Source organism: Eumetopias jubatus, unplaced genomic scaffold (genome assembly GCF_037043125.1).
Source record: "Eumetopias jubatus isolate StellerSeaLion01/CBP00866 unplaced genomic scaffold, mEumJub1_p1.0 scaffold_13, whole genome shotgun sequence".
Classification (NCBI taxonomy): domain Eukaryota; kingdom Metazoa; phylum Chordata; class Mammalia; order Carnivora; family Otariidae; genus Eumetopias; species Eumetopias jubatus.
Window position 1 is genome coordinate 88,338,773 of NW_028274819.1, and position 12,331 is coordinate 88,351,103.

Here is a 12,331-nt window from a genome sequence, read left to right on the forward strand (position 1 = left end):
TAGGTCCTGGCATTATTGGATAAAAGATGAAACTTGAATAGGGTCTGCAGATTAGATTCAGACCAATGATAATTTCCTGATTTTGATGATGTGGTTATATAGGAGAATGTCCTTGGTTCTAGAAAATCTACACTGAAGTACTAAAAGATAAAAAGACACCAAATTTTTTTTTAAGATTTTATTTATTTATTTGACAGAGAGACACACAGCGAGAGAGGGAACACAAGCAGAGGGACTGGGAGAGGGAGAAGCAGGCTTCCCGCCGAGCAGGGAGCCCGAGGCGGGGCTTGATCCCAGGACCCCAGGACCACGACCCGACCCAAAGGCAGATGCCGAACAACTGAGCCACCCAGTCGCCCCAAAAGACACCAACTTAAATGACTCAAACGCAAAATCCCAGCAATGGAGGGCGAGGGTTGAGGGCGTTGGGGGAGCGAATACAGTTAATTTTACCATATTGGTCATATGGTAACAGTTGGAAAATCTGAAATCTGAGGAAAGAGTATACGGGAACTCTTTGTACAATTTTTCTAACCATTTTGTAAACTTGAAATTATTTTTAAATTATTCTTAATTTTAAAAGGCAAAAGCAACTCTAAAAGACTATCACCAAAATGCTTTCTAAGAATATGGAGAAAAGAAAGTGGTGCTAATTATTAACCAAGGTCAGTTCTACCTGGATGCTCTAAGGGGAGATGGGATGGGGACAGCAGAGAGACATTAAAATCTACTTAAGGGGAACCTAGGTGGCTCAGTTGGTGAAGCGTCTGCCTTCGACTCAGGTCATGATCCCAGGGTCCTGGGATCTCTGCTCAGCGGGGAGTCTGCTTTTCCCTCTCCCTCTGCCCCCACCCCTGCTTGTGCTCTCTCTCGCTCTGGCTCTCTCTCTCAAATAAATAAAAATCTTAAAAAATAATTAACGAAATCTACCTTAAATGATGACAAGGAAGAACTGGCAGTATTTCTGCCCTGCTACCTCCCTTAAACTCCAGTCACCTGGTCCCTTACTAGCTTAGCCTCAGGCAACTGTATATATTTTAGAACACCAGTGGATGGCTCTACTTACTGGCTAAGAAGTTGTCAAAATGGATAGTGGTGTAAACACAAAAAAATTGTCTGAATTAAACATCAAAGACCATATAATACTTTATTCAGTGACCACATGCAAAGAAAGTATTGAATAGTTGATGTTCAAACGGTCTTTCATGCATTTAACTAACAGTATCATTTCACTGGTTCTTTTTTTTTACTAAAGATTTTATTTATTTATCGGACAGAGAGACACTGTGAGAGAGGGAACACAAGCAGGGGGAGTGGGAGAGGGAGATGCAGGCTTCCCGCTGAGCAGGGAGCCCGATGTGGGGCTCGATCCCAGGACCCTGGGATCATGACCTGAGCCGAAGGCAGATGCTTAACAACTGAGCCACCCAGGCGCCCCCCACTGTTTGGTTCTTAAGACTGAAAAATTCAAACTACATTCAACATACGGGATCCTGGGATCGAGTCCCGCATCGGGCTGCCTGCTCCTTGGGAGCCTGCTTCTCCCTCTGTTTCTCTCTCTCTCCCTCTGTCTCTCATGAATAAATAAATAAAATCTTTAAAAAAAAAAAACATATTGGAAAATAAAGCGGAGAATGACTTGTTGTGTACCAGCCACAGTAAGCAGTCTTGTCATAACTATTATTAAAACGGGCGTCCTGTTCTAGACACTGTCACTGTACGAGAGGACAAAGAGGGCTAGAGCAGGGTCCCTGGTTTCACAGTGTTTACAGAAAAGTTGGAGAAAGATACAGAAACAGATCATTACTGTACAGGGTGACAGATGCAATGGCAGCAATGGCAGAATTTCAGAAATCTGCCTATCTGGATAGAAAATGTAACAAGGAGGAAAAGTTTTCTTTAAAGGAGGCAGCCCCTCACCTAGGTGGCTCAGTTGAGCGTCCAACTCTTGATTTCCGCTCAGGTCATGATCCTGGCATCATGAGATCAAGCTCCCCCATCGGGTTCTGTGCTTGGGGTGGGAGGCAGAGTCTGCTTGAGATTCTCTTCCTCTGCCCCTCCCCGTACCCACCCCACCCCTGTACTGGCTCATGCCTCTCTCACAAATAAATAAATCTTTTAAAAACAAAATAAGGGAGGCAGCCCCTGAAGTAAGCCTTGAAGGGAGAACTTCCCAAGCAAAGGAAGTAGAGGAAAAGCATTCCAACAATGAGAGCTCGATGGTGTGTGGCCAGGAGCCACGAGATGCCCACAGTGACGAGGGGCGGTGCACAGAGCAGGGCATGACAGACAACCGGGAAGGCCTGAGCAAGGGCCACATTATGGAGTTTTTAACCTAAACTAGGGAGCTTAATTCAACCTATCTTTCAGGTGAAGAAGAGCTACTAAAGGCTTTTACATGCAGGAAAAATAATTCAATCTTCATTTGAGGTCAGAGGGCAACAGACTAGACAACAGAACGGAGAAGCACCCAAGGAGGCCACTGTTACCGTCCGGGCAGGAAAGGGCAAACGGGCAGGGACCAGAGCAGCAGGAATCCAATGGGAGGAAAAGGATATAAGCCAGACATTCCCAACTTCCGAGTCACAGCACCCTTGAGTGTCTCAGTAATATTTTCATAGCACTACCAAGCCAAAAGAATAGCCAAAAGCTAGGTAGTTAGGTCTAACTACTTAGTAAGTCCTCGTGTCTTAACCCCTTAGTGCTTGTTGGGCACTGCACAAAGCCTCCAACATTGCAATCGACTGAACACCATCACCCTTTCTTCTCCTCCTCCAGTTATGTTGGCGTGACGCTGGCTCTTTAACCCGGGAACCACTAAGATATCAGTCCGGGAATATAGGAGGTCACTGAAAGGAATGGAGCCAAAGGATATTGAAACTGTGAATACCTCCAGCTAGTAACTCATGGGATGTCTGAGAGATGTCTCCTTTGAAAATCAAAAATATCCCACAATGCTCATGGCCTGAGTTTGCTCCAATGCCCCGGGGAGGCTCGGTGCGCAGTTTGGGAACCATGCAGAGAAGCCATTCTGAAGAGGTACGAATCAGGCTTGAAAACTGACTGCATGTGGGGAGATAAAGGTCTCCCAGATCTCCAGATCAGAGTTCTGGGTGAGGAGTGGAGCCATGACAAAGAGCCTGTAGGAGGGGGGCAGACCAGGCTGCAAAGTCTTCGGGGGAAACAATGCGAAGGGAAAAATGACTGCAAGTACTTTCTACCTAGTCTACAATCACTCAAAAATACTCTTGCTTCATTTAGTTCACGGATTTTATAGAGAGTGAATGAAACCTCATACCCGGAGATTTCTGCGAGCCAAATGGAATGGGAGGACATCCTTAAACCACACCAAAGGTTTCCAGGTCTCACACTACGAATGCATGATGCTCCATTTTAAAGTAAATGGTGGTAAGCATCTGCACAGTCTCTCTTTTCCCCCTACTGAATACTTTAAACAGTAATTCTACATATTTTAACCACTGTTTATTTAGGTGCTGACTCTTCCTGTTATTTTGATACCGAGAATGAGAAAAGCAACTTATTCCACTTTAGGAAAGGTTTTAATGAAGGGAGGAAGTAGAGCGAGTTAAATTAATGGTTAAAATTAAATACATCTACAAACTACCCAAAATGCCTATGTTGATGCTATATCTATGTTAATCCTATCATGGATCATCAAAAATCAAATTATTTTGATCTTTTAAGCTTCTACGACCACGTCTGTTCCTGAATCACCCAGACTACACATAACGTGAGTATACGGATGTCTCAGTGATACGTAGTTGGGATGATGAATGCATTAAGTAGATGAGCGTTTGAAGCAACAACTGTTTCTGGGTAATAAAAACTCCTTGCTCAGTGTTAATCAAGTTAGCTTTATTAACACCAACCACAGGCTCAGAAAGCCCGGTAGCCATCATGGGCCCTTCAGCACGGCAGGCAGCACAGGGCCTAGCCCTGGCCTCCCTTACCGTGTGCTCAGGCAGCTGAGTCACTTCTCCCGAAAACTCCCATGAGTCTGGTCTCGCTAGCAATACAGGATCTCAGTACCTTGCCAAATGTGTATAGGATGAAGTAAGAGGAACAGAAGACTCCATTCCTTAGGCTGCTCAGTATAACTCACTACTACAACTATAAAACGGGAATTTCAAACGTCAATGTGAGACAAAGCTGGGCTGCTCTCAGGGCGGCACTCTGACTCACGCCATGCAAAAAGCTCATCCTTAAAAGACAAAGGATGCCCACGATGGGAGAGGTCATGACCTTCAAAGAGAAGTCAACCATCGACCCTAGAAAGCAGGAAATACTCAAAAAAGAAGTACCACAATACATTCCTGCAGCCGTCGGCTTCTTAACTAATGTTGAGGCCAGAGAAAATGAAATTTAAAAATGAGCAACCTCCACTTCCTAGAGGTTCCTGTAACCAAGAGCACCTCCGAGACACTCACCAAGACACTTGAAAGGTATCACGATGTGTGTCTTGCACTGCTTTTTGTCCCTCCGGCACCAATTGTCGACACTGACAGGCTCGTTTGCTTCCATCACGTTTGTGATCTGTAGCTCTGGATACATCTGCAAAGAAAAGAAAACACACGCACAATAAATGGACTTTATCCATAATAAATGGACATTCATTTGCAAGTAAGGATGCCTCATGTCAGTGTCATCATTATGCTCTATAAATCTCAACTTCACTCTGCTACTCCTGGTTCTAACTGAACTCATCGAGTAAAAACATACTGTAACTATTAGTTTTCTTTTGACAGGTAGATTTTTGACCACTTCTAATGCATTCTCTTAAAAAAAAAAAAGTGGGGAGGAGGAATCTTTATTTAAGGACCTAACAAAAGCAGCAAGCTCTCAAGCCCAAAATAAATCCATTCAGTATCATGTCCACTTGTACGGTGCATGGAAATAGCTGAGAAGAAAAACCTTAAAAGGCAAGTCCATGGAAAATGTCTGCTGATGAAATTAGAGAGTAATACTTTAACCCTGGCCCTCTACACTAATCTTGGTAAGAAGGTAAAGCATCTCATATCCCTTTCTAGGTCACGTTTTGACCCAAAAGGTAAGTTGAGTCAGACCTGAGATTATCATTCACAATACTGGTAGCTTTCTATCTGCAAGTCGAAAGCCAAGAGCACCAGGCTTTACTAACATGCACATGACATGTTTGGCTTCACATCCTCCCATAGTAAGTGGGAAGCCAAGAGAACCAGGCTCTACTCGTACAGTTTCCATACAAGTTTACATACCCGTTTACAAGTACGGTTCTGCACTGTTCCCTCCTGAAAGAACCAAGAGCTCGCAGCGCACACAGGCAAAGCCTCTGACAAGTCTCAGTCATGTCATATATAGTTAGAAATAAAGGCCCGGTGCTCTGTCATTAGCAACTTGGTCTTCTAAGGTAACGAGGTTCAAGCCTGACCCAGAAAAAAAGCCATTTCCACATTCTGGCAACACTCTTACCTCCTGACAGTACTGAAGAACTTCTTCTTTTGTTCCAAAGCAGCTCTTAGTGCCTGTTGGGTCCGGTTCCCATTTCCCAGTCTGAATGTTTACATGCATATTTAACTTCCCACAAAACATTGCAATTTGAGGCTCAGCGACAGCAAATCCTGTTCCAGCATTGGCTGCAAGAGCCTACCGAAGGGGGAGAAAAAAATCCACGTTTACTCCAAAAAAGCCAGCAGAAAGGCACAGTCATCCAATGGTTTGTAACAGAACTGATCTTTTAAAACTTCATTATTTATTATTTTAATCTTCATAAACAAATCCTTTTCCCAGGAGTTAGGCCAGAAAAAACAATGACCATTGGACTTCAATGATCAAAGCGAAAGGTCAATGGAAAATCTAACCCCCACTCCCCACCTGGATACTTCTGACTTGGGAGCCTGTAATCCAACTGTGATCTGCTCTAATACAAGCACATCTACTTCCCATCCCTTACTGTAGTAAGCCACAAAAGTACAGAATGGCTAAAGTTCCAGTGATTCACTCACACAAAATTTTGTCGAGCAGCTACTAGTTTGCAAAGCAACATGCTAAATGCCTAGGTCACAAAAGTGAGCCAAAAGTTATGGTCCCTGCTCTCATGGGGCTTACAGTCTAGCCCAAGAGTCCATACTCACACATAAGAAAGTGTGATCACATCCCTAGATGTCCTATGAAGGAAAAGAACCCAGGGCTGAAGGAGCGGACAGGAAGGGAATTTAACTTAGGCTTGGGTTCAGAGGTGGTCAGGGAAGCCTCCTGAGGAGCAGTACTTGTGAGGTTCCCATGTGGATGGAGAGAATGCAGACAGAGAGGCAGAGAGCAGTAGGAGAAGGGTGGAGAGGCATGCAGGGACAAGCGTACACAGTGCGTGGACCAAGAAAGGACTTCTGTCTTATCACTGAGGTGCTGGGAGGTTTTAAGCACAAAGTTAGTATTTTCAAAATGCAGCTGTGATACTTTTTTCTGGTTGCAGGATGGCAAAGAGACTGAAGGGGAACAAGTGTATAGAGGGGATGGCTCAGGAACCTGGAGTTGCAGACTCAGGGGGAGAGCGAGGGAGGGAGGATGGAACCTTGGACTAAGGCGGTACAGCGGAGAAACAGATTTGAGAGATCAGAGAACACACCTGGCAAGACTTGGTGACAGATTAGTTAAGAAGATGTCAAGCATGGCTTGCACCCCTCAATGAGGGATGGTATCATTCATGGAAGCGGAACACTAAAAGGGATTTCATGAACAATTTTATCTTGTATTAGATAAAAATAATCAATGATTCCATTGCCTTTCTTTGGTTAGTATCCTCTTCTTTGTGAAAAGATCATAGCCACTAACAGATCACAAATTACAGGTGAGAAAGAACATCTAGGCATTATGACAGTTAAGGCTCCTACAAAGTCTCACGTTCTAGAAAAAACACAGGCATCCCAGCATCTAGAAATATGCCAATATCGATGGCTGCATCCACAATGGAGTTCTGCGGTCTCCCCTAATGTAAAAGTTCTTTCAAAATAAAAATCAAACCGTTTTTTAAAATGTTAAAAACTTGGCGGATAGGGTTAAAGATTGTACGGTCTATCATGTTGCTCTTTTTAAAAAGAGCAATTAACATAAAATGGTTTTCCAATTAAGAGAAAGGGTAACTCTGACTTTTATAATATATGGAAAATATGTGCTTTCTAAGCAACTCTCATCTATTTGTGCTGATGGACGACACAGACATTAATGGTCCTTCCAATCAGGAGACTACATTTGATTCTGAAATACATTATGACCTTTCTCCAGGCAAAATTTGCCATCCTCCACACATTTTGCTTAGGAGCTTATTAAAATAAGCTTGCTTTTTACCAGTACAAGAGAAGAAAGCACAGACACTTGTTGGATGGCTGGGAGAAAGCTAATTTGGGTTGAAAATATTGCCAAGATCAATCAGGGTTGAAAAACACCTCAATTAAATCCAACGAAGAGAACAATTAGCAACTTTATCAACTAGAATTGATTGTAGCCCTACTGTGACGATTAATCATTTATTAAAGTAGAAGGCAGATCCTAGACCTTCCATGTAACTGCATAATATAAAGCTACAGGCTGATAAGAAAAAGAAAGAACAGGGGCACCTGGCTGGCTCAGCCAGTAGAGCACACGACTCTTGATCTCAGGGTTGTAAGTTCAGGCCCCACGCTGGGTGTGGATGTTACTTAAAAATAAAATCTTTAGGAAAAAGAAAAAGAACATTTAAGGATATCTGTGGAAAGGAACACGCACTTATTTATAGGCAATACTCTAATGGTATATTAATTCAAACCAACTATTAAAAGGAGTAAGGACGCCCAAGGCAGACGTGTTTAATTCTCAACACTGAGTTCAATATGTGTACCAAAATGCCTCTTCTATTGGCCATTCTTTTTTTGAGAGCCATATCTAAGGATTACGGCTAGAATGCTGGATTACGATATGGAGGAAAATGGGTATACATAAATGGGTTAATACCGAGACAAAGGCCAAGAAACCCCAGGGACACTTTTAACTACCGAAACCTACTGTTTCCCTAGGTTCTTTCCTTCCTACTTCAAAAGCCCAGACAGAAATAGAGAAAATCGAGAAAGAGATGATAAATATATAAGCAAGAAAGCCAAAGCAATAGGTCAAAGGAGAGTGTTTCCTAAACCTGCTATAATTAAACCACCACAGGTAAATCTAAAAGTTGTGGGGCAATAATTCCTAAATTCTATGACTTCGTATATCTTATTTATTTTTAAGATTTTTTTAGAGGGGGAGGGGCAGAGGGAGAGAGAGAATCTTAAGCAGGCTCCCCAACCAGCGCAGAGCCTGACGCCGGGCTCTATCTCATGACCCTGAGATGGTGACCTGAGCCGAAATCAAGAGTCTGATGCTCAACTGAGCCACCCAGGCGCCCCTTTAAGATTTTAAGTAATCTCTACCCCCAACGTGGGGCTCGAACCCACAACCCCGAGATCAAGAGTCGCACACTCCACTGACTGAGCCTGCCAGGAGCCTCTGGCCTTGTATATTTTAACATTAAAAGCAGCTATTAAACAAACAAAATTTCGAGTGTGGTAGAAGTACTGGGGCGCGGGAGGGGGGGAGAACAGGACATTAACCTCTTAAACTCTAAACATGAAATCAGGTAAGAAACAGTGTCAATTCGTTACATGAGCTCACCCGAGCCACAGACGTGGAGTGGTCAAAAGTGTGCAGGCAGCCACTTATCAGCACCAAAGATTATGTTCCACATGTTACTCATTATGGTTGTTGGCTAAAAGACCACAAGAGTTCCAACTGTATAAATGTTCAGTTTACGGGTCAACCACTAAGGTCAATACATCAGTGATGAGTGCATTTGATCTTTGTGCTGAGATGGTCAGCATCGCCTTCCCTAAAGAGAGTCTAAAATACCAGAGGTTAAAGCAACAGGAAGCAGCAGCTAAGCAGAAGCAGCCCCTCACATCAGTTACCACCAAGAAAGAGGAGAGTAACTGGAATCATTCCAGACAGCTAATATGCTGCAGTGATTCACTTCTGAGTTCAGAAAGATTAATCCTTGTGGTCATAAGAGACTCTCAAGAAGGTATCATCTGAAATATAAAAAGCCTCTGTGGACCATGTCTAGGAATCAACTAATCAAACATATCCCAACCTTACCTAGAGTATAATAGGATCGGTTTTGTTCTGTGATGTTTGTGCTTCTTTCCTCTGAAAATGCTCTTATTTAATGTGCCTCCATTTTCTTAAGCACACACTGTGCCTGGATCCATTACATCAATGTATAAATCAATCTGTTTCCTAATCTAACATGTTACAAATGGGATTTCACTGCCAAGTCAGCACTTCTGATATCCTGTGAACCTGGAATCCTCTACGAAAGAAAATTAATGCCCCATGCTTTGGCACTTAAGCCGGTCCTTGTGATCTATGCATATTGCAGCACTTTTAAGGCTTTGAAAACAAATTGCATCAATTGCTTCCCAGCTCAGCGCTTCCATTTTACTTAATAATTCATTCTTAATAAGAAATTCCATTTTATTAATTTGGCTCAGCGAAAAGAGTTTAGCTTTACAAGGACAGAAACTCAACTTGGTAAAAAGTGCTTCTAGTAACTTGGTTGAAAACCTGATATGGCTTAAAGCAATAAATAAATATAAGTAAATCTAAATCTGAGCCTAATTTAAATGAGGGCCTTTAATTATTATCTCAAGAGATGCAGCTCCTGGGCCCACCTCAGTCCCACCAGCCTTCACAAAGCGGCTCAGGACCAATGCAGCGTTCTCAGTTCAAAGCGAAAATGTAAGCCCAGTATTTCCTTCCCCACTGAAACGATCACCTCAGGAGCTAATCTGGCTCCAGGGTTTGGGAAAGTGCCTGCTGTGGAGGGAGCATCTTCTGAAGAGGACAGTTTTATCCCCTTACTGAGTGAATCACGTTTCCTCAGATGGGAAGGTGCTGCATTATAGGCAGGCAAGTGTTCCAGCTTCGCCCTGGGAAGGCCAGTTAACACAGTCCCAGTATGAATAAATACAGAACGAAGCACGCCTCTGTAGCATCTAGTTACCACCTGCATGGTAGTGATAGCAAAAGGCACAGCATTCATAATCAAAGACCTTCGATTTGAAAGAAAAAGTCAGAAAAGGACAGTCTATTAATGGGTGCCAAGATTCTATATAATCATTCCTGTTTGTTCAAGTTCTGCCTGGCAGGTCATGATTCGTAGGTTAAAATGACTTAAATCTGTGTTCACCAACCTCCACCTGAGATTTACTTAATTGAGCAAAGTTTTAAAAAGCCATCATTTCAAGGTATCTCTCCAAGGTAGTTATGGACTACAAAAGGGAAGAGAAATTACTGCACAGTGGACATACTATCACTTCCCTCACCAGCAGTAAGCGGCCTAAGTGAACCTCGATGAGAAAGACAGAGGGGCTCCCCCATTTCAGAAGACCAAGGAGAAGTAAATGCAACAAGTAAATGCAACACCAGAGCCAAGACAGGACGCTGGGGCAGGAAAACGACGTCAGTGAGAAAACTGGAGTAATTATGTGGATAGGGTCTGAGTCAGTTAATAATTGTGTACTGGTGTTAATTTCCCAGTTTTGACAATTGCACCGAGGCTGTCAGATGTGGAGATCAGGGAAAGCCCGGAAAGGGCATAGGGGAACTCTGGAGAATTTCTGCAACTTTGAAACCGTGCAGCCACGGTCAAAATTCAGGTGGGTGATGAACATGATTTAAAAAAAACCCAAACCACTTTATTTTGAACTAACTTTAGAGTTTTTTTTTCAATCTGTCACAAAGAGGAGACACATGTTCAGGTCGGGCCACTATCAAGTTATAATCAGAGTAGGCCAATACCTGAAAAACATACTATTTATTCTGAACACACGAGCATACATCCTAACGCAGTAAAACCCCGCGTGTGCAGATAGTAAATTCTCTCCAGTGGGAACACTATTACGATTCTACCGAGAGCCTAATATAGATGAAAGTCCACTCTTGTTACTGTCAAAAGGATCACTGGAGTTTGGAGCCTTTAGTATACTCCATCAGCAGTAAAGAAGTGAAGCTTTTAATTTAAAACAAGCTTCAAACATTCAACCCACTATTTAATAAAACAGGATTCTTGTTAAGCATTTCCCAGCTTTAGCAGCAAACTGAGAAAACCTGTCCTTAAAAGTGACAGTTTGCATTACAGCAACTGAAAATCCTTAGCCGTGTTTTTGTTTGTTTTAACATTTGAACTTAATTCGAATTAGGTTTAGGGCGAAAACTCTGAATGCAAAAAGCCATTATTCTTCTACTGACATACGCCAGCTCTTAGGTATTATTTTCATAGGCAGTAACTTATGCAAATAATCTCTGCTTTATCAGAGCTCTAAATATTAAAGTATAAATGAGGTATCATTTCCAAGATTAAAAATGGTTTAGACAGTCTCCAAGGCTTTTTATAGGAACACAGTGATTTGTTCATCTGGATTACACTGGTTGGTAAGGATCTAAGCCCCAAGATTTAAGAGAGGTCCGTTATATGTCCCCGAGATGAGAGTGAAGAGTCTTCCATAAAGTTATTGAAAAATACATAAATACATAAAATACTTTTATGTTAAAAAAAAGAAGAAGAAGAATAGTGTTTATGGGCCTAAAATTCTCAAGTGGACGGGTTCTGGACTGGCTCCTGTGTTTCCTTCCAATTGCCCGTAATAGGAACTCTGAGAAATGGATTTCAGCAGGTATGGAGACATGCCTTGACCAACCATTTGTCCTCTGCTCATTCCACTCCTGACCTCAGAGGAAGTGTCTGAGGTGGTGGCCAAGTGCAAGGGCTTTAAAGGGAGGGCAGACCCTGACACAGTTCCAGCCCCATCACTGACTAGCTGTGCCACCTTTGGCAGGTCACCTAACCTCTCTGGCCCTCAGTTTCTTCATCTGTAAGATGCTGACAATAGTAACTGCTCATCACAGTGTTGTCTTGAGGTTTAAATGAGTTAACATATGCAAAGTGCTAGAAATAGTGCTTGTTCTACAGAAAAGAGTTCTTCAAATGTTGGTGGCCATTGTTATCAGGCTTTAAATTTCTTGATTTGTAAAACGGGGCTCCTAACATACCTACACCTCTCGGGCCTGTCGTGGGGATTACATTAAGACGCTGCCCAGAAGCACTAAGCCCGATACCTGCCACAGAGCAAGACCTCAGATGTTAACCTCATTATAGTTGGGCTGGCTCCTCAACATTCAGCTCTCTCCGGCTACAACAACAGCACTGGGGCCTAAATTACGAGTGTACAGGGAAGAACCCGCGAAGTCCCCATGGGACTAGGCATCCTCC

General features: G+C 42.9%; 1 protein-coding gene across 4 annotated transcripts in view; it reads right to left on the reverse strand.

The window, feature by feature from the left end:
* Nucleotides 1-12,331, reverse strand: part of APLP2 (amyloid beta precursor like protein 2) — an 85,973-nt gene that overhangs the window by 32,604 nt on the left and 41,038 nt on the right. For all 4 annotated transcript variants that reach the window (XM_028120796.2, XM_028120797.2, XM_028120795.2 and 1 more), the window contains exons 2-3: nucleotides 5,470-5,643; nucleotides 4,449-4,572 (exon numbers count right to left, since the gene is read on the reverse strand). In XM_028120796.2, coding sequence (XP_027976597.1) covers nucleotides 4,449-4,572; nucleotides 5,470-5,643 — 298 coding nt within the window. The remainder of the gene's footprint in view (nucleotides 1-4,448; nucleotides 4,573-5,469; nucleotides 5,644-12,331) is intronic.